At 45.6% G+C, this 25799-nt stretch overlaps 1 protein-coding gene across 1 annotated transcript; it reads left to right on the forward strand.

Annotated features, from left to right (window-relative positions):
* Positions 1-9908: 9908 nt before the first annotated feature.
* LOC131399768 (uncharacterized) lies at positions 9909-25514 on the forward strand. Its single transcript, XM_058534290.1, has 10 exons — positions 9909-9997; positions 10074-10495; positions 15612-15731; positions 16665-16926; positions 17384-17510; positions 18485-18542; positions 20847-21110; positions 21335-21610; positions 22289-22421; positions 22802-25514. The coding sequence occupies exons 1-9, from the start codon at positions 9909-9911 to the stop codon at positions 22402-22404; spliced, it is 1734 nt and encodes a 577-aa protein (XP_058390273.1). The 3' UTR covers positions 22405-22421; positions 22802-25514.
* The last annotated feature ends 285 nt before the right edge of the window (positions 25515-25799 follow it).

Consider the following 25799-nt stretch of genomic DNA (forward strand, 5'->3'; position numbering starts at 1 on the left):
ATTTGTCATATTTGATCTGGAAAAAACCTCATATAGGATATGTAACTAACTCCCATAAATTATTAAGAAAAAGGACAGACAATCTACCAGGAAAATTGGGCTAAAATATTTGACAGGTGTTTCACCAGAAAGATAACCAAATGGCCAATAAGTATTTGAAAAGGTGCACGATATCGTTACTTGTCAGGAAGATGTAAATTAAAACCACAATATGATACCAATACACAATGACTAAAATAAAAACCACGGACAATATCAAGCCTTGGTGAGGATGGAGAATAACGGGGTTCATGCACTGCTGTGGGTGTCAACAGTCACGACCACTTTCAAAAATTCTGTGAGGATCTCCTAAGGACGGACTTAGACATATTCTAGGAGCCACAAATTCCTGTCTTAGGTAAATACCCATAGAAATGCCTACATATGTTCATCGTTGCAAAAGAATTTTCAGAGCATCATTTGGTAATTCTCTCAACTTGAAGCAACCCAGACGTGCATCAACAATAGAAAGGATGAATAAAATAGTTTACTTTTTTTAGAGTGGCATAGTATACAGAAATAAAAATGAACTACAGCCACATTCATAAATATGTTTGAAATTCACAAACATAATGAAAGAAGCATGACATAAAAGAGTACATTCTGTATAATTCCACTAAATCAAGTTCAGAAACAAGCAAAATGAATAAGGAAGTGAGAATGTTTGTTACTGGTGGGGAAGAGACGGCAGCGACTAGGGGTGCCCCAGGCCAGCTTCTCCCACCCTGATGGGAAGGAGAACATTGTAAGGTTTTTTTCTTGGGTCCCTGGAGCCCAAGAGAGAGGGGATGACCTGCCCCAGCTCCCTGACATCTCTACCCCAGCACCTATTTACCTGTTGGGGAGGGGCAACATTTATTTGTTGTTCATAGTAAATGTTAGATTAAAATCCTGTGTCTTTTCCAGCCACCGAGTGGGGGTGTGGCTCTTTCACTTCCTGTGCTCCTGTAAATGAGACACAGACTCTCTCATTCCTCCTTGAGTTAAGCCATCTTGCAGGGTCACAGCTTATTGTATGTGGAAGAAGGGAAAAGAGCCAGCGCCCCTTCTTGGCTGCTAAAGGACACCCTCAAGTCCCCCTGCCTCAGAGGACAGGCTCATTTCAGTGTGGTTCACCTGGGCCAGGAGCAGAGACAGCCCCTCAGAGCACCTGGGATTTAGAGGTTGGAGGGACTTTCACAGGCACAGCAACAACCACGGAAATGTGGGTGTCTTTCGCGTAGCACTAGCCACGACCGTGTCCTGCCCCAGGACAGCGGCTGCCTTTCTACAGCTTTGGAGAAAGAACTTATGTTTTCTGCTTCTCTTGTTGAAGTTTCTTATGGCCAAATACTGAAACTTGTAGTTTTCTTATCAATCTCTTCATTGCAGCAGCAGGAAGTGGGTAAATACATATAAAAAGATAAAAAAAATTGCATGTGGAAAGGACAAAGCCAGAGGAAGGTCACTTGCAGACAGACTGAGGGCAGGCAGGACTCTCCCTCCTCAGTTGCTCTCCAGGGGCTCTGTGATCACCCTCGACTTAGATGGGAACCCTCCTGGGATCCTTGTCCATGACCTCAGAATTCCTTTTCCTGTTGGTTTCTTATCTAGGGTAAAGATTTTTGATGCAGGTTTTAAGGCTACAGCTGGGCTTCCTTCATAAACATCACTGCTCCCTGTGAACTAGAATGTCCAGCATCCCTGTACTTCCTAATACAATTCATTTTGGGCAGAAATTTCTCTTCCTCAGTCAAATTATTGTAGGATTTCTCCATAGATGTGGTCTGAGAGAATGAAGGTAATGTAGTCCGGGTGGGGGTCATGGACATTTCCGCCACAGCCTCATATGACTTAATCTTTCCTTCATGGTCACTTGGTGGCTATAGTTATGCGTGCAGTGTCTCCTAAGGCCCAGTAGCAAATACAAGGCTGTTTCTCCAAAGGAGAGTATTATCTGCAGTGCTGTGCTTCCAAATCCTAACAGTCTGTCTTGGGATCCTTCGATTGGGGCCTGCTAATGGCACCACCCAACATCTCCACATGCAGGGACACTTCCAGCACCATGGGGACTGCCGGATCAGATGGCCCAAATGGCAGAGCAGCCTACCCAGCAGCCTGGACCTGATGTAGATCCTTGTCTTGTTCTGGGTCCTACTCAAGACTAGCAGCTTTTGGGTCACTCACTCAATGAGCTTGAGTCACCCACCCTAATAAGGATTCTGTTGCCTCCAAAATACAAAGAGGCCCACTAGGCATTATGCCTCTCTTTGTTCATAGGAGGGAAGGGGCCAGATTGCACTACTTATCCTTCACCTTACAAGTGATATCTTAACATGACCTACACCACTGGACTCCTAGAAATTTCACTGAGGGCAGCCCCTGAATTTTTGTTGCATTTATTTCCTGCCTGGTGACACACTATGTCTTCCCGATAAGACTAGATGAGTTTCTACTCGTTGCTGACTAGATGGAATCAGCATCCCCGCATGATCCTGTCACCTGGATGGTGCGATTCCCTGCTTCCATTGAGTTAGTTTCCCACACACCTACAGGCAGTGGCCCCTTCTATTTCTTTATACCTACTCTCTGCTCACTTTTCCGTTGTGTCTTTTGTGTTTTATTACTGATTTGAAGGTTTTTTTTTTAGATATTCTATAACGTAATCCTTTGTTGGTTCATATCTATTGTAGATATTTCCTCCTATTCTGGCCCTTGTATTTTATTTTCTATTTTTAGGTTGTTGACATATATTAATAAGTTAATTCTATATATTGAGCTTATATCCAGCGACCTTGCTAAGATTCACTTCTTCATTGTAATAATTGGTAGATTATAGTGAATTTCCCATTCACGCAATGGTACCATCTGTGCCTAATGGCAGTTTGATTTCTTGCTTGTTGATCCTTATGCTTTTTTTTTCTTTTTACTGTGTTAATGCCTTGACTCCCCTTCTAGTAGAATGCTGAACAAATGAGTGATAGCAGGCATCTCTGCCTGGTTTTCATCCTAGGGGAAAAAGCTTTCAATAATTCTGTAGTAAGTATGATGTTTGCTATGGGTTCATTTTAAACAAACTTAATCAGATTAAAGAAGTTGCCTACTTTTACTATTTTGTTGAGTTTTTAAAAAATGAATTCATATTTAATTTTATTAAATTATGTTTCACATTGATTCTAGATGATGATATAATTTTCTCCTTTACTTTTCTTCTAATGGGATGGTGTCTGTGATTAACTTTTGAATGCTAAATCACCCTTGTATTTTTTAGTATATGCCACTTAGTACTGATGTATTCTATTTTCATTGATGGCTGAATTCATAGAATAATGTTTTGCTTAGAATATTTATATCTGTGTTTCTGAAAGAGATGATCTGTCATTTTTTTTTTCCTCCTAATGATCCTGTCAAATATAGTCTCAATTAGATGCTGGCCTTATAAAATAAATTGAAAAGTATTCCCTCTTTTCCTCCCCTTCAAGAGAGTTTGAAAAATTTAGGTGTTTTTCTTCCTTATGTTTGGAATCTTTCAATAGTCTTAGTCTGGAGTTTTCTCTTGGCAAGTGTTTTGTTGTTGTTGATTGGTTGTTTGATTTGATTTTTAAATAATTGATCTGCCTTATTGAATAGATAGAGAAGTTTTCCTCTTTTATGTTTTTTTGTGTGTGTCACTTTTGATAAGTTGTGCTTTAAAATTTGGTCCGGGGCCAGTCTGGTGGCACAAGCGGTTAAGTGCGCAAGCCCTGTTTCAGCAGCACGGGGTTCGCAGGTTTGGATCCCAGGCGCACACTGACGCACCACTTGTCGAGCCATGCTGTGGCAGCGTCCCATATAAAATAGAGGAAGATGGACCTGGATGTTAGCTCAGGGCTTATCTTCCTCACAAAAAATAATTAAATAAATAAAATAAAATTTGGTCCATTTTTTTTTTAATTTTTTTTTTATTGCAGTAACATTGGTTTATAACATTGTAAAAATTTCAGGTGTACATCATTGTACTTCTGCATAGATTACATCATGTTCACCACCAAAATACTAGTTACAACCCATCACCACACACATGTACCGAATTATCCCTTTCACCCTCCTCCCTCCCCTCTTCCCCTCTGGTAACCACCAATCCAATCTCTGTCCCTATGTGTTTGTTTATTGTTGTTATTATCTACTACTTAATGAAGGAAATCATGCGGTATTTGACCTTCTCCCTCTGACTTATTTCACTTTGCATTATACCCTCAATGTCCATCCATGTTGTCACAAATGGCTGGATTTCATCGTTTCTTATGGCTGAGTAGTATTCCATTGTGTATATATACCACAGCTTCTTTATCCATTCGTCCCTTGATGGGCACTTAGGTTGCTTCCAAGTCTTGACTATTGTGAGTAACGCTGCAATGAACACATGGGTGCATGTACCTTTACAAATTGGTGTTTTCAAGTTCTTTGGATAAATACCCAGCAGTGGGATGGCTGGATCATATGGTAGTTCTATCCTTGATTTTTTGAGGAATCTCCATACTGTTTTCCATAGTGGCTGCACCAGTTTGCACTCCCACCAGCAGTGTATGAGAGTTCCCTTCTCTCCACATCCTCTCCAACACATGTTGTTTCCTGTCTTGTTAATTATAGCCATTCTGAGGGGCGTGAGGTGATATCTCATTGTAGTTTTGATTTGCATTTCCCTGATAGTTAATGATTTTGAACATCTTTTCATGTGTCTGTTGGCCATCTGTATATCTTCTTTGGAGAAATGTCTGTTCAGGTCCTTTGCCCTTTTTTAATTGGGTTGGTAGTTTTTTTGTTGGTAAGATGCATGAGTTCTTTATATATTTTGGAGATTAAGCCCTTATCAGATGTATGGTTTGCAAATATCTTCTCCCAATTGTTAGGTTGTCTTATCGTTTTGTTGATGGTTTCCTTTGCTGTGCACAAGCTTTTTAGTTTGATGTAGTCCCATTTGTTTATTTTTTCTATTGTTTCTCTTGCCCGGTCAGACGTGGTGTTTGAGAAGATGTTGCTAAGACTGATGTCGAAGAGCGTACTGCCTGTTTTCTTCTAGAAGTTTCATAGTTTCAGGTCTTACATTCAAGTCTTTAATCCATTTGGAGTTAATTTTTGTGTATGGTGTAAGGTAAGGGTCTACTTTCACTTTTTTGCATGTGGCTGTCCAGTTTTCCCAACACCATTTGTTGAAGAGACTTTCTTTTCCCCATTGTATGTTCTTGGCTCCTTTGTCAAAGATTAGCTGTCCATAGATGTGTGGGTTTATTTCTGGGCTTTCGATTCTATGCCATTGATCTGTGTGTCTGTTTTTGTGCCAGTACCATGCTGTTTTGGTTACTACAGCTTTGTAGTATATTTTGAAATCAGGGAGTGTGATACCTCCAGCTTTGTTCTTTTTTCTCTGGATTCCTTTAGCTATTCGGGGTCTTTTGTTGTTCCATATAAATTTTAGGATTCTTTGTTCTATTTCTGTGAAAAATGTTGTCGGAACTTTGATAGGGATTGCATTGAATCTATAGATGGCTTTAGGAAGTATGGACATCTTAACTATGTTAATTCTTCCAATCCAAGAGCACGGAATATCTTTCCATTTCTTTGTGTCTTCTTCAATTTCTTTCAGAAATGTTTTATAGTTTTCGGTGTACAGATCTTTCACCTCTTTGGTTAAGTTTATTCCTAGGTATTTTATTCTTTTTGTTGCAATTGTAAATGGGATGGTATTCTTAATTTCTCTTTCTGCTACTTCGTTGTTAGTGTACAGAAATGCAACTGATTTTTGTATGTTGATTTTGTATCCTGCAACTTTATCATATTCGTTTATTACTTCTAAAAGTTTTCTGGTGGATTCTTTGGGGTTTTCTATATATAAAATCATGTCATCTGCAAATAGTGACAGTTTCACTTCTTCCTTTCCAATTTGGATCCCTTTTATTTCTTTCTCTTGCCTGATTGCTCTGGCTAGGACTTCCAGTACTATGTTAAATAGGAGTGGTGACAGTGGGCATCCTTGTCTGGTTCCTGTTCTTAGAGGGATAGCTTTCAGTTTTTCACCATTGAGGATGATATTAGCTGTGGGTTTCTCATATATGGTCTTTATTATGTTGAGGTACTTTCCTTCTATGCCCATTTTATTCAGAGTTTTTATCATAAATGGATGCTGTATCTTGTCAAATGCTTTCTCTGCATCTATTGAGATGATCCTGTGATTTTTATTCTTCATTTTATTAATGTGGTGTATTACGTTGATTGATTTGCGAATGTTAAACCATCCCTGCATACCTGGAATAAATCCCACTTGATCATGGTGTATAATCTTTTTAATGTATTGTTGTATGCGATTTGCTAGTATTTTATTGAGGATTTTTGCATCGATGTTCATCAGTGATATTGGCCTGTAATTTTCTTTTTTTGTGTTGTCCTTGTCTGGTTTTGGTATCAGGGTAATGTCAGCTTCATAGAATGAGTTAGGGAGCTTCCCCCCTCCTCAATTTTTTGGAAGAGTTTGAGAAGGATAGGTATTAAGTCTTCTTTGAATGTTTGGTAGAATTCACCAGGGAAGCCGTCTGGTCCTGGACTTTTATTTTTGGGGAGGTTTGTGATTACTGTTTCGATCTCCTTACTGGTGATTGGTCTATTCAAATTCTCTACTTCTTCTTGATCCAGTTTTGGAAGGTTGTATGATTCTAAGAATTTATCCATTTCTTCCAGATTGTCGAATTGGTTGGCATATAGCTTTTCATAGTATTCTCTTATAATCTTTTGTATTTCTGAGGTGTCTGTTGTAACCTCTCCTCTTTCATTTCTGATTTTACTTATTTGTGCCTTCTCTCTTTTTTTCTTAGTGAGTCTAGCTAAAGGTTTGTCTATTTTCTTGATCTTTTCAAAGAACCAGCTCTTGGTTTTATTAATTTTTTCTATTGTTTTTTTGGTCTCTATTTCATTTATTTCTGCTCTGATTTTTATTATTTCCCTTCTTCTACTGATTTTGGGCTTTGTTTGTTCTTCTTTTTCCAGTTCCTTCAGGTGCATTGTTAGATTGTTTATTTGAGATTTTTCTTGTTTGTTGAGATAGGCCTGTATCGCTGTAAACTTCCCTCTTAGAACTGCTTTTGCTGTATTCCATAAATTCTGGCATGTCGTATTTTCATTTTCATTTGTCTCCAGGTATTTTTTGATTTCTTCTTTGATTTCTTCGTTAACCCAGTCGTTGTTCAGTAGCATTTTGTTTAATCTCCACGTATTTGTGGCTTTTCTGATTTTCTTCCTATAGTTGATTTCTAGTTTCATACCGTTGTGGTCAGAAAAGATGCTTGGTATTATTTCAATCTTCTTAAATTTATGGAGACTTGTTTTGTGGCCTAATATGTGATCAATCCTGGAGAATGTTCCATGTGCCTTTGAAAAGAACGTGTATTCTTCGGTTTTTGGATGGAATGCTCTGTATATATCTACTAGGTCCATCTGTTGTAGTGTGTCGTTTAAGGCCAATGTTTCCTTATTGATCTTCTGTTTGGATGATCTATCCATTGGTGTAAGTGGAGTGTTAAAGTCCCCTACTATTATTGTGTTACTGTCTATTTCTGTTTTTATGTCTGTTAATAATTGCTTTATATATTTAGGTGCACCTACATTGGGTGCGTAGATATTTACAAGTGTTATATCCTCTTGTTGGATTGTTCCCTTGATCATTATGCAATGCCCTTCTTTGTCTCTTTTTACAGTTTTTGTTTTAAAGTCTATTTTGTCTGATATGAGTACTGCTACCCCAGCTTTCTTTTCATTGCCATTTGCGTGGAGTATCTTTTTCCATCCCTTCACTTTCAGTTTGTGAGTGTCTTTAGGTCTGAAGTGTGTCTCTTGTATGCAGCATATATATGGGTCTTGTTTTTTTATCCAGTCAGCCACCCTATGCCTTTTAATTGGAGCATTTAGTCCATTGACGTTTAAAGTAGCTATTGATAAGTATGTACTTACTGCCATTTTTTAACTTTTTTTTTTTTCTCAGTGTTTTAGTAGTCCTTCTCTGTTCCTTTCTTCTACTATACAGAATTGATGGTCACTTTAGTTTGACCTCTGTCTGAAAGCTGTACTCTTTAACTCCCCTCCTCCCTCATGTTTTTGATATCATATCTAACCTCTTTGTTGTGCATTTTGATCCCCGTTGTGAAATTTTTATCCTAGATATTTCCTAAAATCTGCTTCGCATCTGGTTAATGTCTGTGGGTCCTGTAGAGGATGAGTGTGTTTTGATTCCTGATATTGGTAATTCAGTTTCTTCTTTTTCTTTTCTTTCTTTCATCTATTTTGCTAGGGGTTTATTAATTTTATTAATGGCAACAAAACACAACTCTTAGCCTTGTTGATTTGCTTCTATTGTATTTTTCTATGTCATTGATTTCTGCTCTTATATTTACTGTTGCCTCACTTGTATACTCTTCCATTTTGATAGTTCTTTTTTTACTTCTTGGCAAGGAAGCTGAGCTTAATGATATCAGTCTTTCCGCTATTCCAGTTGACTCATTGAAGGCTATAAATTTCCCTCTAAGTAGTGATCTAGCTACTAGTGATCTAGCTACAGCAGCATGTCTACACTGCTGTTTTTCCAAACTCTGTGCTTGTTTCTATGATAGAAGTATATATAGAGTACAGTAGGTACCCCCAAAAAGAATGGTCAAGTTTAGGTATCCACAAAGACTCCTTCAACGTGTTTGTACTGTGTCTTGTAAAATGAGAAAGTAAGCTGTTAAAAATTAAAGGACGCTCAAATGCAGTAAGAGTCTGAGACCCCTATACAGTAGTTCAAAACTATTGTGGCACCAGTGATACTGGCTCAAGACAAGGTTGACACAAGGGAAGCCATATTGTACAAAAGAAACCCTATTGTAACTTTGAATGACCTCTGACTAACTAAGCCAGCTGGATATGCACCCTCCAGGAGATCTAACTCTCTGTAGATTTTATGACCCATGCTTGTGCATGTACCTCCCAGCTGCAATAAGATCATAACTTTGTTCTTTTGAGTTCCCTAGGAATGTGATGACCCCCAAACAGAGAGTCTATGCTGATAGCGACTTCAATGATAACTGAAAGGTCTGGTGTGGCGACTCCCAGTCTATAATACCAGAGAGTCAACATTCCTAACTCCCTCCGCTATAACCCACTGGCCCATATAACTGCTGTAAGATTTTGTGCCCCCTTAAGATGGTTCTTTGGGACATTAGTCGGTCATCTTCTCTCTTGCTAGCAAGCGGGAATAAAATGCCCTTTCTCTGCCACCATCTTGCCTCTTGAAGATTGGCTTTTGTCTCTTGGTGAGCATATCATGCCCTTTTTTTGCGGTCACACCCGGAGGGGCAATGTACACAATGGCAGGGCATTAAGGACCAGCCTAGAATCCTGGCAATACAGTATAGGAGCTTAGAGCAGGAGACATGGAGGCAGAATGCCTCCTGGAACTCTGGCTTTGCCGTTTACTATGTTGGCAAGCTTAGTCAAGATCTTTGTGTCTGCTTCCTCATAGGCAATGTCTTCTGTTAAGATTAAATGATTTTGTAGTCACAGAAGAGTTGATTTGTCAATCAGAACCTGCTCTTAAAGGGACAGTCACTCTAGGACACATAGGAGGAAGAATAGGCCACTGTTCCACGACAGGGCCGAGTGGGGACGAGAGCGGCCCCGGGCGGCGTGGCCTTTGGAACCAGGGCTTTGGAACCAGGCCCCGCAGGCCAGGAAGACTGTCCCCTTTACCGACCACTGCAGGACCCGGCCCACCACAGAGGAAGGGGGTGGGACCGCCCAGGCCACGCCCCAGCCAGACATTCCCCCCCCGCCCCTCCCCCTCTCCCCCGTGGCCCCGGAGCCTGTCCCAAGACGCCCGGAACCCCGCCATGCCAGGGGCGCCATCTCCGCGCCCATTCGGGTCCCCGTCCCGGCCGTCCTCAGCCAGCGGCATCCCGCTTCAGGCCACGCCCCGCCGGTGAACCCCGCCCGGGGACCCCGCAGCGTTCCATTCACCGCCCCCACGCCTCGGGCTCCGCCCCGCACTGGCGCAGCCTGGACCTTGCGGTGGTCTGTCTCGCGGGAAGTCACCAGCCCCCGGCCCCCTCCGGCCCCCTCGCCCCAACTGCCGATCCCCCCATCCCCGTTGTCACCGCCCCTCTCCCTTCCTCCGCCCACTTGACTCTCATTGGTTTCCTTCCCTTGCAGGGGGCGGGGCCAGCGGGGAGCGCTGCGGGATTGGTCAGCCGCGCAGAGCGCGCCGGCTCGCGCCACACACAGCGTTGCGGTCTGGTGGTGAGAAGATGCGACCGCTTCATCCGCCTCAGCCAGCTGCTTCCTTCTCGTCAGATTCCGTCACCTGCGGCTCCGCTGCTGCCTCGCTCGCCTCGGACTCTGCCGCCACCGACCGCATCCTCTCAGCCCCGCTCCGGCCTCCCGCAGGCCCGCCGCGGGCACGCCGTCTGCCGCGGGACAGGTGAGTGAGAGGTCGCGGACGGGGTCGGGGGTCAGGGGCCGGGTCGGGGGTCGGGGGTCAGCCGAGTTCTTGGGCGGGGCCGAGGAGCGGGGGTCAGGGGTCGAGCTGAGGTGCGGGCCAGGCTTGGGATCTGGGGCCGGGGTCAGGGCGGGGGCCGGGGACTTGGGCTGGAGTCGGGGTCGAAAAGTTGTTGGAAAGTCAGCCTTTTGTTGTTCTCTTGCTCCTGTGCAAGTCCTGTGCTTTCCCTGGGCCCGATTTTAGGATTTTCTGCCCCTCCCTATGCGGGTGCCCGCCCACGTGCTCGTGCCTGTGTTCTCTCCGTCCTACTTGGGTTCACAGAACTTTTTCAGTTGTGCGTTGAGTCTTTGGTCAGGTTTGGGGACTTCTCAGCCATTTTTCGTTCGAACGCCGCGGTCGCCCCGTTCTTTCTCCCGTCTTTCTGGTTACACGGACGTGAGACCTGGACTGTGTCCCACGTCTCATGCTCTGTACGGTGGTTTTCATTCTTCTATTTTCTTCTCTCTGAGCTTCGGTTTCAGATCCACATGTCTGCAAGTTTGGATGTTTCCTGCTGGACCTGTCTGAGCTTTTGTAATTAGTTCTGCCCTTCTGGCTGCTTGACCTTTAAGGCGTCCGATAACTTCTGAATTGCAGATAGACATTTCTCAGTGATAGAACGTCCATTTGATCACTTTTCTGTAGATTCCCAGACTGTTGAAATTCTTCATCTTTTCATCCGTTTATTTCTCCCTTCCTGTTTTTACACGTTAATCATTTTTTCTTGTCAAACTTATTGAGGAATGTTTTACATAAAATAAACGGCATCCGTTCAAGGTGTACCATTTGATGAGTTTGACAGTCGTGTACAGCCATGAGACGGAGCATTTCCGTCACCCCCCAGGGATCCCTGTGTCCCTTTGCGGTCTATCCCTTGCTCTGCCTCTGGGTTCCGGGAAAACACAGACACACTTTTGTCATTTTAGAGTGGTTTGCGTTTTGTATTAATGTAGTCACACCCTGTGTGCTGTTTCTGTGTGGCTTCTTTCACTCAGTGAGCTGATTTTGAGATTCGACCGCGTCCTGTCAGCATAGTGTTGAGCAGCAGTGGTGAGAGTGGACATGCTCGTCTTGCTGCTGGTCTCTAGAAGGAAAGTGTTCAGTATTTCATCTTGAAGTATGAAGTTAGCTGTTGGATTTTTTGTAGGTGCCCTCTATCAGGTTGAGAAAATTCCTGTCTCTTCCCAGTTTGCTCGGAATTTTTATCAGCAGTGGGTGCTGAATTTGTCAGATGTCTTTCTGCTTCCGTGGAGATGATCATCTCGTTTTTCTCTTTTATCCTGTTAATGAATGATCTTGAATGTTAAACTAACCTTCTATTCTTGTGATAAACCTCTTTGGTTGTGATGTATATTCTTTTAAAATATTCCTCGATTTGATTTGCACATATCTTAAGGATTTTAGTGTCTAGTTACCTGAGGGATATTGGTCTGTAGGTTTGTTTTCTCATAATGTCTTCACCTGGTTTCAGTATCAAAAACTTAAAATGGTCTCCTAAAATGAGACCTCATTTTGTAGAATCAGTGTTATTTCTTTCTGCAATGTTTGGTAGAATTTACCAGTGTAGCCCTCTGAGCTTAGAGTTTTTAACTAGGAATTCAATTTATGAAATACATATGAGCTGTGTGTGTTATCTGTTTTTTCTTGATTGAGCTTTGGGAGTTGTCTTTCAAGGAATTTTACCCATTCTTCTAAGTTGTTGAATTTGTGGCCTAAAGTTGTTTAGGATATTCACTTTTTATTGTCTATAGGACCTGTAGAGATACTTCCTCTTTCATGCTTAATATTGATGGTTTACGTCCTCTTTATTTTTTTATATTGATCATTCTAGCTATAAGTTAATACATTTTTACATTTTGTTGATCTTTTCAAAGAACCAGCTTTTAGCTTGGTTATTTTTCTCCGTGTCTGTTTTAAATTTTGTTTGTGTCTGCTCCTTATTTCTCTCCTTCGACTTCCTTTGGGTTTACTTTGCTCTTTTTTTCAGCTCCTTGAAATGGAATGATGTCTCTTACACATGTTTTCTTAAATTTATCCCCTCAAATGTTTCATGTTTTTGGATGCTATTATAAATTACAGCTTTAAAAGATTTTCGTTTCTAATTGTTAGCTAGTATATAGAAAGAGAGTGTGTTTGCATATTGAACTTCTATCTTGAACTTAGCTAAAGTCACTTAGTAGTTTTAATAATCTTTTTCCCCATGATCTTGTCATCTGCAAATAAAGGTAGTTTTACTTACTCCTTTCCAACTTGTATGCCTTTTCATTATTTTTCCCACCTTATTGTCTAGGACCTCCAGTAAAATATTGAATTGAAGTAGTGCGAGTGGATCTTCTTCTTCTTCTTTATCTTGGGGAGAAAGTGTTCAGTCATTCATCATTACTTAAAATGTTTACTGCAGGTTTTTCATAGATCCCTTTATCAGCTTGAGGAAATTTCCTTCTTTTTCTTGTTTACTAAATTTTAAATTTATCATGAATGTGTGTTGAATTTTGTCAAGTGATTTTCTGCATTTATTGAGATAATCGTAGGGTATTTTTCCTTTCTTCTGTTAATATTTTGAATTGCATTTGTTGAATTTTGAATGTTAAACCAACCTTGCGTTCCTAGGTTGAAGCCCACTTGGTCCTAATGGATTATCTTTTTCATCCATGTATCAATCTATCTATCTTTCTATCTATCTATCTATCTTGCTGAGTTTGATTTGCTGTTACTTTTTAAAGGACTTTTACATCTGTGATCAGAAAGGAAACTGTTCAGTAGTTGTCTTTTCTTGTAGTATCTTTGCTTGGTTTTGTGATGGAATAAATGTATTGGGCTGTTTCCTCCATTTTCTGAAAGAGTTTGTGTTGGATTATATTCTCTTTTTCTTAAAATTTTTTTTTTCTTCTTTTTTTTATTGATGTTTTAATGGTTTCTAACATTGTGAAATTTTGGGTTGTACATTTTTGTTTGTCCATCACCACATATATGACTCCCTTCACCCCTTGTGCCCACCCCCCACCCCCACTGCCCTGGTAACCACAGTCCAGTTTTCTCTGTCCATGTGTTGGTTTATATTCCACATATGAGTGAGATCATACAGTGTTTGTCTTTCTCTTTCTGGCTCATTTCACTTAACATAATAGGCTCCAGGCCCATCCATGTTGTTGCAAATGGGACGATTTTGTCTTTTTTTATGGCTGAGTAGTATTCCATTGTATATATATACCACATTTTCTTAATCCAATCGTCAGTCGAGGGACACTTAGGTTGCTTCCACTTCTTGGCTATGGTGAATAATGCTGCAATGAACATAGGGGTGCATAAGCCTCTTTGGATTGTTGATTTCAGGTGCGTTGGATAGATTCCCAGTAGTGGGATGGCTGGATCATAGGGCATCTCTATTTTTAATTCTTTGAGGAATCTCCATACCGTTTTCCATAGAGGCTGCACCAATTTGCATTCCCACCAGCTGTGTATGAGGGTTCCTGTTTCTCCACATCCTCTCCAACATTTGTTGTTTTTTGTCTTGGTGATTATAGCCATTCTAACAGGCGTGAGGTGGTATCTTAGTGTTGTTTTGATTTGCATTTCCCTGATGATTAGTGATGTTGAGCATCTTTTCATGTGCCTATTGGCCATCTGTATATCTTCCTTGGAGAAGTGTCTGTTCATTTCCTCTGCCCATTTTTTGATCGGGTTGTTTGTTTTTTTGTTGTTCAATTGTGTGAGTTCTTTATATATTATGGAGATCAACCCCTTGTCAGATGTATGTTTTGCAAATATTCTCTCCCAGCTGGTTGGTTGTTTGTTCATCTTGATTCTGGTTTCATTTGTCTTATAAAAGCTCTTTAATCTGATAAAATCCCACTTGTTTATTTTTTCTTTAGTTTCCCTAGTCTGGGTAGGCATGTCATCCGAAAAGATTCCTTTAAAACCAATGTCAAATAGTGTGTTGCCTATATTTTCTTCTATGAGTTTTATCATTTCAGGTCTCACCTTCAGGTCTTTGATCCATTTTGAGTTAATTTTTGTGAATGGCGATAGCACATGGTCCACTTTCATTCTTTTGCATGTGGCTGTCCAGTTTTCCCAACACCATTTATTGAAGAGACTTTCCTTTCTCCATTGCATGTTCTTAGCACCTTTGTCGAAAATTAGCTGTCCGTATATGTGTGGTTTTATTTCTGGGCTTTCAATTCTGTTCCATTGATCTGTATGTCTGTTTTTGTACCAGTACCATGCTGTTTTGATTACTATTGCTTTGTAGTATGTTTTGAAGTCAGGGATTGTGATGCCTCCTGCTTTGTTCTTTTTCTTTAGGATTTCTTTAGCTATTCGGGGTCTTTTGTTGCCCCATATAAATTTTAGTATTCTTTTTTCTATTTCTGTGAAGAATGTCATTGGGATTCTGATTGGGATTGCATTGAATCTGTAGATTGCTTTAGGTAATATAGACATTTTAACTATGTTTATTCTTCCAATCCACGTGCATGGGATATCTTTCCTTTTCTTTATGTCATCATGGATTTCCCTCTTTTTCTTAAAATTTGAATAGAATTCATCCAGACCTCAAGCTTTCTTTGTGGGAAGATTTTTAATAAGAATTTAGTTTTTTGAACTTTTCATATTTTTGTGTCCTGAGTCAATTTTATTAATTTATGTTTTGTAAGATATTGATTTTTTTCTAAGTTATCAAGTTCAGGGATATAATATTTCTCTTTATATCGCATCATTATCCTTTTCATTATTGTAAGATCTATACTGACGGGAGTGTCCTCCAGAAGGAAAATGGTGGGTCATTTGAGAAGAGCGGGCATGATGGTGAAGGTGGAACAGAGACGGGAGGGCGGGGGATGGTGGAGGAGAGAGGGGCTGAGGGGCCGGAGGAGAAAGGGGAGGAACTTGGGTGGCAGGAGGAGAGGAACTGACTTCCACATCATCTGCCAAAAAATCCGAGAGGGCAGGCCCTGGGGAGGAGCTCCGTGAGGACCACCCGCGCCCCCGCACACGGGCAGGACAGTGACTCCGTCTGGGTGCCACCGTGAGGTGACGGCCCGCCGGGCTCTGCGCACAGCGGAGTCCCCGTCCCCGCTGCAGGTCGCGACGGCGCCGACCGCGGGCCCCGAGTTCAGTCTCCGCCTCCTGCTCGTGCTCCTGCTGCTGCGGCGGGACTGTCACTGGGCGGCGCGCGGAGGTGACTTCCGGATGGAACCTGTGGCAAGTGTGTGGAGGGGAGGGCATAGATTAGAATCGGGGGAGGGGACACGGGGGCTCACGGGCGCTCAGGTGTCTTGGCCGGTGGGGCTGCCATCTCCCCTTAAGTTTTCATCCCGGGGCTCCCGTCCCCATGCCGGTTGTTGCCTCTGGGCAAGAGGAGGGCGGGGAAAGAGGCGACTTTGACGAATAAGAAAGGCCGGAGAATGGGAGGGAGAGAGGGCGCAGAGGGACAGGCTGCAGAGGACCCCTGTGCCCAACCCGCCCGTCCCCCGGGAAGTGGGAGCCCGAGACCCTGGCACCCAAGCCGTGGCCAGGACAGGGCGCGTCCCGGCAGGGGCGTGAACCCACATGCGGCCCGCCCTCCTCTGCTTGCGCCACTGTCCCCACACACCCTCCATCCTGCCCACCTCTCTCCCCCCGGGAACCTCCCAGCGCGCCTGGACAGAGGATGAGCGGGCGTGCAGCCCCAGCCACTGTCCCCCAGGAGCCCCTGCTCCTCCACCCCTGCTCACACCCTTTCACTGCTTGCCTCACCTCGTCCCCCTGCACCCCAGGGCCTCCAACACCTTCCCAAATGGGAGCTGTCCCTAATCACCTCTCTACCAACTGACACCTTATCCGCCTGCCTGAGAACACACTCTGGCAAAATTCTCCACACCTGGCAGCCAGAACCTGGAGTAGGAGGGATGGGAGGCAGGGGCGTGGCTTCTTGCCAGGCAGACACCTCCTCCTCCTCCTCCAGCAAGGCGGGGGCACTAGCCTTGAACTCCTGACAGGGAGGGGCTGGGCAGGGGCAGTGTCTGCTCTGCAGCCCAGCCCTTCAGAGAGTCTCTTGCTGTGGCAGAGATGGGGGTGGGGGCTGCCTAGAGGTCCTTTTCTCTCAACCCTCACTTGAGGTTTTCCTTCTCAGATGCTCGCTCTCTTTGCTATGACTTCACCATCATTCCTAAGCTCAGACCTGGACAATCATGGTGTGAGGTTCAAGGCCAGGTAGATGAAAAGACTTTTCTTTCCTATGACGTTGGCAGAGACGAGGTGAAATCCTTGAGTCTCCTGGGAGAGGAGGTGAATGGCACGAGGGCCTGGCAAGAACAGATGGAAACGCTGAGAGACGTGGGGGGCTTGCTCAGGCAGCAACTTCCGGACATTAAACCTGAGAAATACACAGACGGGTAAGTGAGAAAGTCCAAGTGCAGGACGGAGTAGGTTGTGGGGTAAGAGGCCTTGATTGCACTCACGTCAAATCAAAGAATGGATTTTAATCATTTCTCACTTTTCTTTTTCATCTCACCTGGTCTATTTCTTGAAATACTTAGATAACTCCTCAAATCTCAGCTCCTGAGAGGACTTCTCTACCAAAATTCTTGTATGTCACCTCCTCTACTGTCACAGCAAGGCTATTGGTTACATCGCAACTCTTCCTTCCCCCATTATCTAAATACGCTCCTTGGGGACAGGGCCCATCTCCTCTCTCCCTCATTCAGGGACTGTCACAGCAGCTGCCAGAAGGAGAGGGGTAGAAAATGTCTGCATTGTAGGATTCTCTGGGGCAGCAGGAGCTGAGGACAAGTCTCCTCAGAGAAGATTGGGGTCTGGACAAGGGCTTCCACTCTCCTTTTTCCATTTCAGCATCACCAACCACGGCTCCAGCTTCAACCCCATCCGGGGCCACGATCATCACTCCCATCGCCTGGATCCTCTCGGTGACTTTCGCCTGCTCTCTTCTCCTCGGCATCCTAGGCTGAGTCCTTCACAGTAACAGGTACTGAGAGCACATTGAGAGGGAAGGGAGGAGCCAATCGCCTGGAGTGAGGACAGGGAATGGTGAATTCTCAGCCCAAACCCTGCCCCCTCACTGAACTTTCTCATTGTGGAAACCAGACCAGGAGAATAAGACCTCATCTCACTCAATGGCAACAACTTGGACAAGCTCAGCCCTGGGCTCTGGTGTCTCCTCACTGGTGAGGCCAGGGGGAAAGGGGAGGGGCCCTTACCAAGATTTAGGACCTGTGGATGCGAAAGGGGTTTAGCAGAGTCAGGCGTCATTCAGACCAGAATCCCTGTTTGGGAGAGTCTCCTTGGGCCCAGCAAGAAGTGGTGTGGGGAGAGCAGGCACACAAGTCGTGGGCAGTACTCACATTTGGGGGAGAGCCACATGGTGGCTCCAGGGTATGTATGAAGGGGAAGCGGGGGCCGGCCCCGTGGCTTAGCGATTAAGTGCGCACGCTCTGCTACTGGCGGCCCGGGTTCGGATCCTGGGCGCGCACCAATGCACCGCTTCTCAGGCCATGCTGAGGCCGCGTCCCACATGCAACAATTAGAAGGGTGTGCAACTATGACATACAACTATCTACTGGGGCTTTGGGGGAAAAAAAAAAAGGAGGAAGATTGGAAATAGATGTTAGCTCAGAGCCGGTCTTCCTCAGCAAAAAGAGGAGGATTAGCATGGATATTAGCTCAGGGCTGATCTTGCTCACAAAAAAAAAAGGGCGGGGGGGAGAGGATTCATCCAGGGGGCTAAGGTCTCATTCCAGGAAGAGGGGTGCAAACATTGAAGACTCAACTCAGAAGGCAGGAGTTCAGGGCTGTGTTCTCACAGAAAGTGCCTTGGGTCACAGCAGGAAATGCAGAAGGCAAGGAGTGGAGACTGGGAAGGATGAGATCAGGAGGAGGCCAGTTCTCCAGGGAACAAGGGGAATTCTGGCTCAGCCTGTTGCATGCACCTGGCAGCCAGCCTCCTGCAGAGCCCAGATCCTGAGTGACTGTGCAGCCCCTGCCTGGAGCAGAGGTAACTTAGGAGAGAGGTGGGACTGAGCTGCTGTGATGCTCACAGCTGACCAGGACCAGGAGTGGATGGGGCGAGGACAGGGACCATCACACTGAGACCTATGTGTGCTGCTAGCTAAGAGGCTGGGAGAGAAGGAAAAGAAGGGTGTCTGCCTCAACCCCTCCCCAAGGCTACAGGTATTGGGATGCGGGCCTTTCTCCTCCATCAGAGCTCCCACCAAGTCATTTAGGCCCTCCCATGAGAGGGAGAATCAGGAACTGAGTAAAGGGAGCAGACTGATGCATTACTTGCTCTAGTCCTGAGGCTAAAACGATTGGTAGCAGGGTCTGGGGCTGGCAGTGGTGAGGTAAAGGGAGGAGGAGCTTGGGACAAGCTGCTGGACCCATGGTGGAGGTGAAGGGTGGGGGGATACCTGACCCTCAGTGAGGAAGAGGCTGGAGATGGGGAGTGACTGGGGAGCTGACCTGGGAGAGCTGACCTGGGATTTCCTCTACCACTCGGACCAACACTGTTTCACTTCTGAAGTTTGATGATCCTGTGAAGAAGCCTCTGAGAGTGTGGTGCATGTCACGACTCTGCCTTCCGGGTGGGCGCCTTTGGGTCACCTGCTGCTCATTTCTAGATCAGCAGGAGTTCAGGCCTCACAAATCCAGATGTCGCCATGAGATCGTGATGAGACCGTTGATGCAACGTCTCGGGGCCCTTCTTGCATTTGGTGATTCTCTTATTCAGCTTTTGCTTCACATATTATGTCCTTTTCTCCTGGCGCTCGGTGATGGAATTCTGGCACTTCAACTTGAACTGCTTAAACAGGAAATCTCCACAAAGAGAACATTTTCCATCTTCTTCTTAGATTGTGGGAAATCAGATCTTTCTCTGCACCACGAACTTGTTCTTGCAATTGCTATTGCCAGAAAAACACTGTGAGAGAGGTAACTGACTCAGAGGAAAGGGCTAAGCAGCTTCTCTGAGATTAGATCCACCCTCTCGGGGGGGGGGGGGGGGTTGTGCGCGTGCGTGTGCACATGTAGTCATAATGAGTTTTCTGCTTGAAACCCCTGACAGCCAAGGGATTTCCCACACATCCTCTTAGTCCTAGCTCACCTGCTGTAATCTCTTCCTCTCCAAGACCCTAAGGACAAGCCACTCTGGCCTGCCTGCTGGTCCTCACCATCATCCTTCCAGGCTTTCTGTACTGGCATATTGCATATTCCTCTGACAGGTATTCCAGTTCCCACTGCTCAAGAGCCTGTGGACCTTGACCGCTGGGCACACATATCATCTCCTGTGAAGTCTTGCTTTCCCTCCTGTTTTAGTCAGGGTTCTCTAGAGAAACAGAACCAGTATGATGTGGAGACAGAGAGACTTACCACTTATTAGAAGGAATGGCCTCACTTGATGATGGAGGCCGTCGAGTCCACAACCTGCAGTGTGGACTGGCTCACTGGAGCCCAGTGGAGCCAAGGATGCAGATGAAGTCTGAAGGCAGTCTGCTGGAGGATGCCCTCTTCTTTGAGGACGTCAGTCTCCTTGTTCGTTTCAGGCCTTCAACTGATTTGACAAGGCCTACCAACATGTGGAGGACCATCTTTACTCCAAGTTCACTGATTTACGTGTTAATCTCCACCAAAGCTGTGGAAGCCCTGGGTGCCCAGCCCGCACGCCCCTCAGGAAGTGGGAGCCCGAGCCCCTGGCCCCCGGGGCGTGGCCAGGAGGGGGCGCCTTGCCGCAGGGGAATGAGCCCCAGCCACGGCCCGCCCTCCTCTGCTGCCACCATGGTCCCCGCACACCCTCCATCCTGCTGTCATCTCCCCCCGGGGAACTTCCTAGCGCGCCTGCACAGCGGATGAGCACACGTGCAGCCCCAGCCACTGTCCCTCAGGAGTCCCTGCACCTCCACCACAGCTCACACCCTTTCACTGCCCACCTACCCCGTCTCCCTGCACCCCAGGGCCTCCAACACCTCCGACTTGTGAAGTGTCCCTAATCCCCTCTTTACCAACTGGTACCCTCTGCTCCCGCCTGAGGACACGCTCCAGCAAAAGCCTCCGCAGCTGGCCCCCAGAACCTGGAGTAGGAGGGATGGGAGGCAGGGTAGGGTGTGACTTCCTGCCAGGCAGAGACCTTCTCCTCATCCTCCAGCAAGGGAGGGCCACTAGCCTTTAACTGGTGAGGAGGAGGGGCTGGGTAGGGGCCATCCTTGCTGTGCCATCCTAGCTCGTGGATGTCACATTGATGGGGGAGGGGGTGCCTAGGGCTCCTTTGCTCCCAACTCCAACCCTCACCTGTGTTTTTCCTTCACAGAGGCTCACAGTCTTTGCTATGAGTTCACCATCAGTCCGAAACCCAAACCAGGACAACCCTGGTGTGAGGTTCAAGGCAAGGTCAACAGAGACATGTTTCTGCACTACCACTGTGGTGGCGAGAAGTTCGAACCCGAAGGTCGTCTGGGGATGAAGGTGAACACTACAGAGGCCTGGGGGAGACAGTCAGAAGCTCTGAAAGAGCTGGTGGAAGAGCTCAGAAAGAAACTCCTTGAGGTGGAACGAGAGATTTCCACAACCAGCGGTGAGTCTGAAGGCTCAGGGCAGACGCAGAACAGTTTCTGTAGGGGAGGGAGCCACTGTGTTGTGTAAAATCGGAAGTTGGTCCCACACAGGAGGCCCAGCAGGCAGGGCAGACAGAGAGGACAGGGCGGGACCGGGAGATACGAAGGGAACCAGAGGAGTGGACACCAGGGTGGGGAAAGGATTTGACAAGACCGGAGGCTGACCTCTTTCCCCTGGGGGCAGATCCTCTCACCCTGCAGGGCAGGATGATGTGTCTCTGTAAAGCCAATGGACGCACCAGTGGATCGTGGCAGTTTGGCTTGGATGGACAGATATTCCTCCTCTTTGACTCAGAGAACAGAAACTGGACAGTGCTTCAACCTGGAGGCAGGCTGTTAAAATGGACGTTGGCCAATGACAGAGATGCAACGACGTTCCTCATGAAGATCTTAAATGGAGACTGTAGGAACTGGCTTGAGCAATTTTTGTTGCACTGGGAGAAAATGCTGGAGACAACAGGTAACTGAGAGGAGAAGGAGGAAGTGGTAGCTCTTTTTAAACGAGGTCAACCTACCCTACCATGTGTATGTGTGTCAATATGTTTGTGTGTGCATGTGTTTGAAAGGGTGATCCATCCGCGGTGCTTTCTTATTGGGAGTTTATGGCCATAGGTAGGTTCTACCATCCTTCCTTTCCCTTCTCACCTCCTGACATCTCTTCTTCACTGTACGTACCTCTGCTCCACTCACCGTGGGTTTCTTCCCCCACGTTTCTGACCCCAAACATGAGGGCATCATTCTGTTTCCAGGCCTTTTCTGCTTACTGTTGCCTCTTCTTAGACTCACTTTTCTTTTTCATCCCGCCTGGTCTATTTCTGGAAATCCTTGAATACCACCCCAGATGTCAACTGAGAGGTCTTGTCTACCACCATCCTCATGTGTCACCTTCTCTTCAGTCACAACAGGAGGGATTGGTTACTTGTCACCCTTGCTTCTCCTATTTGCTGCATAAGCCCCTTGGGGACAGGGCCCATGTCCTCTCTCTCTTCCTAGCTCACAGCCTGTCACACAGCTGTCACAAGTATATGGGTAGAAAATGTCTGCATTGTAGGATGAACTAGGGCAGCAAGAGCTGAGGAGGAGTCTCTTCACATTTGGGGTCTGGACAAGGGCTATCACTCTTCCTTTTCCATTTCAGCATCACCAACCACAGCCCCAGCTACAGCCCAATCCAGGGCCACAGCCATCACTCCCATCACCTGGATCCTACTGGTGACACTCCTCTGCTCTCTTCTCCTTGGCATCCTAGGCTGAGTCCTTCAGAGCAACAGGTACTGAGAGCAGATTGAATGGGAAGGGAGGGGCAGATAACATGTTATGAGCATGGGGAAAGGTGAATTCCCACCCCAACCGTTGGCCTATAACCTAGACCTTCTCATCCGGGAAGTGAGAGCCGGTGAAGAAGACTGTATTAGCCAGGGTTCTCCTGAAGAACAAGCATTAGGAGCTGATATAGAGATAGGAACTGAGATAGAGATAATTATTATTACCTAAAGGCCTGACAACCAGGAAATTAGTGGTATAAGCCACAGTCCAGGTCCAAAGACCCAAAACCCAGCAGCATGATGACCTTGTCCCTGGGCAGGAGAAGGATGTCCCAGCTCAAAGTGAAAGCTAATTCGCTCTTCCTCTGCCCTTTTGTTCTATTCAGGCCCTCGTGGAATGGATGATGCCCACCCTCATTGGTGAGGGCCATCTTCTTTACGCAGTCGCCTGATTCAAATACTAATCTCTTCAAGAAGCACCCTCACGGACAAACCAGAAAGAATGTTCTACCAGCTGTGAGGACATCCTTTAGCTCAGTCAAGTTGACATATAGAATTAACCAAGACAAAGACCTCATCTTGCTTGGCAGCAATTACTTAGGCAGGGTCAGCATAGAGTTCTGACAACTCCTCGCTGTCAGAAGCCAGTAGGAAAGTGCAGGGGCTCACACGAAGGTTAACAGCCCGTTTATGCTAAAGAAATTTAGCAAAATCTGGCCTAACTCACACCAGATTCTCCCTTTGGGAGGGGCTCACAGTGGCGGGGAGGGAGACAACAGGAACATGAGGCAGGGGCAACACGCAAATTTAGGTGTGGGCATCAGGGTGGCTCCACACGATGTGTCATAGGGAAGGGATTCTATCCAGATGCCTAGAGGAGAGGGGCCCGGGACCAATCGCAGGAAGAGGGGCGGGAAGGCCTTGCAGACCCAACTCAAAAAGCTGGAGTTTAAGGCTGCATCCCCACAGAAAGCGGCTTGGGTGATGGCAGGTAGGGCAGAAGGTGAAGAGTAGAGACTGTCTGGATGAGATTAGAGGGAGGTCAGTTCTCCATGGACACCTGGGAACCCTGGCCCAGCCCTGCTGCAGTCACCTGGCAGCCACCCTCCTGCTGTGGACCCCCGATCCTGAGGCACTGCACCCCGCCTGGAGCAGAGGTGACTCAGGAGATAGGTGGGACTGGGTTGGTGTTGGGGTTGGATAAGGACAGCTCAGCTGGACCAGGAATGGATGGGGTGGGGCAGGAACCATCACACTCAGGGCTTTTGAGCTGCCAGCAGGGTGAGGAGAGGCTGAGAGAGGAGGAGAAAGGAGGATCTTTGCCTGCAACCCTCCCCAGTGCTCGAGGAACCAGGATCCAGGCCCCTCTCTTTGCACGGGGCTGCCACTGGGTCCTCTAGGCCTTGCCATTGGAGGGAGGATCAGGATCTAAGTAAGCAGAAGAGATTGAATCATTACTCACTTTATTCCTGAGACCCAAAGCGCCATCGTGGGGCCCAGAGCTGACTGTGTCACGTGGTAAAGGAGAGGGGAAGTTGGTCCAGGCTGCAGGACTAGCGCTGGGGGTAGGAGTGGAGGGAACCTCATGACCCTCAGTGAGTGTGGTGCTCTTAGATGGGGCGTGACTGGGGAGGGGTAGCCCCAGGAGAACTGACCCAGGTTTTCCTCAGTCCCTGGGACAAACTCCTGTGCCCCTTTTAGAGGCTGGAGTTGCTACCCAGAAGCCCCTGGAGTCTGCTCTAGTTCCTCCCATCTCCCTTCTGGTTGGTGGCCTTTCGGTCACCTCCCCTGCATCTCTCCCCCACCTTGGGTTTCAGTCCCTACAGCAAAGGCTGAGGCCCCCAGGAGTCTTGAGGATCAAGGAGATGCAGCATTGCTTTCGCTTTATGCCCTAGCCAATAATCCTACTTTACAGTTTTTCTAAACGTCGGTGCCATTTCTCTTAGTGCTAAGTGTTGGGATTCCTGCACTTAGCCTTCGAACTGCTTCAATTAGAATTCTCAACCAGAGACCATTTTCCACCTCCTCTGGTTGTGGAAAATCTGATGCATCTCTGCATCCTGACCTCGCTCTTGCAAATGATATTGTCAGAAAAGTGTCATGTGAGATTGCAGAACCTCAGGGATTCTTTCTCTGTCCTGAGGAACAGCCTCATGTCTCTTAAACAGAACAAGATTATGTTTATGATGGTTTCCTTTAGTAATTTATTACTCTCTCATGGATATTTAAATGAACATCTTACTTGTTAAAAAATTAAATTATTTCAGAATTTTCTTTTATAATCCAGTAGAAAAGTAATGGCTTTCACTTTTCCTACATGTTATGGAGTAAATAAAACCAATGTTTCTGCTAGATTACTTATGGAAACAGAATGAAGGATCACTTGTAAATTATCTATCAAGCGGTAGATTGTCAGTCTCAAACATTACCCTCACACCCTGATGCAAACAAATATTCTGGGACTTAAGCAACAAGAATCTTTCTGATGTCAGCCCAGATCCCCACCCCAGCAGTGACATTTCTGTGATCCCTCCACCCTGAGTCGTCTCCTTAGTGAGAAGTCAGTCTTCACAGCAGAAATAGCTCTACTACTAAATGGTGTCTTACTCCCCATGGAAAAAGGATCGGTATCCAGAATATAGCAAGAGCTCCTACAGATAAATTGGAACAAGTCTGATTCTTCAAAGATACAGGGCAAATGATATGAGGAGTATAAGCCTGTGACAAGATTGAAAATCTCACAAATAATGAAGAATACTGTAATTAGAAGGAGAACAAGATATCCTCACATGCCCATGACAGTGGAAAATATTTTTAAATATATCAACACTTACGTGTGGACAGGAAATGGAATACCAGGAATTCTCTTACATTGTTGGCATGAATCAACCTTAAAATACTGTATAATTTTACACTATCTAGTAAGGCGGAAGACGTGCTCATCCTACTCGCAGCAGAGTCGGTGTTCATTCCGGTCTCGCAAATATGTACCTGTAGATATACTGTTGTTTATTGTAGTGGTGGTGTTGTAGCAAAAATATAGCAACAAGCTGAATTTCCAGAGAAAAGGAGCATATATTAAAAAATGTCAGTGAAAGATTTCTGTTTTCTTTACATCAGACTCGATCATCTGAACCACTGCCAAATATCAAACAACCAAAGGCTGGCTGAAGAAATTTTAAATCTTTCAAATGTATTAATGAGGACTTCTGATAGACATACAATAAAAGTAGGTACTTCAATACAGATCTCTCCAATTTCCTCTAAAAATCATGCAGATCAACAAAAAGGGCCAAGGAAACACTCCTCCCCCACATCTTCAGCCGGAGGAGGAGACTGAAAATCCCTAAAGCCATCAGACCCCTGATCTAGAAAGGATGATGG

The sequence above is a fragment of the Diceros bicornis genome, chromosome 39 (assembly GCF_020826845.1).
Source record: "Diceros bicornis minor isolate mBicDic1 chromosome 39, mDicBic1.mat.cur, whole genome shotgun sequence".
Classification (NCBI taxonomy): Eukaryota; Metazoa; Chordata; class Mammalia; order Perissodactyla; family Rhinocerotidae; genus Diceros; species Diceros bicornis.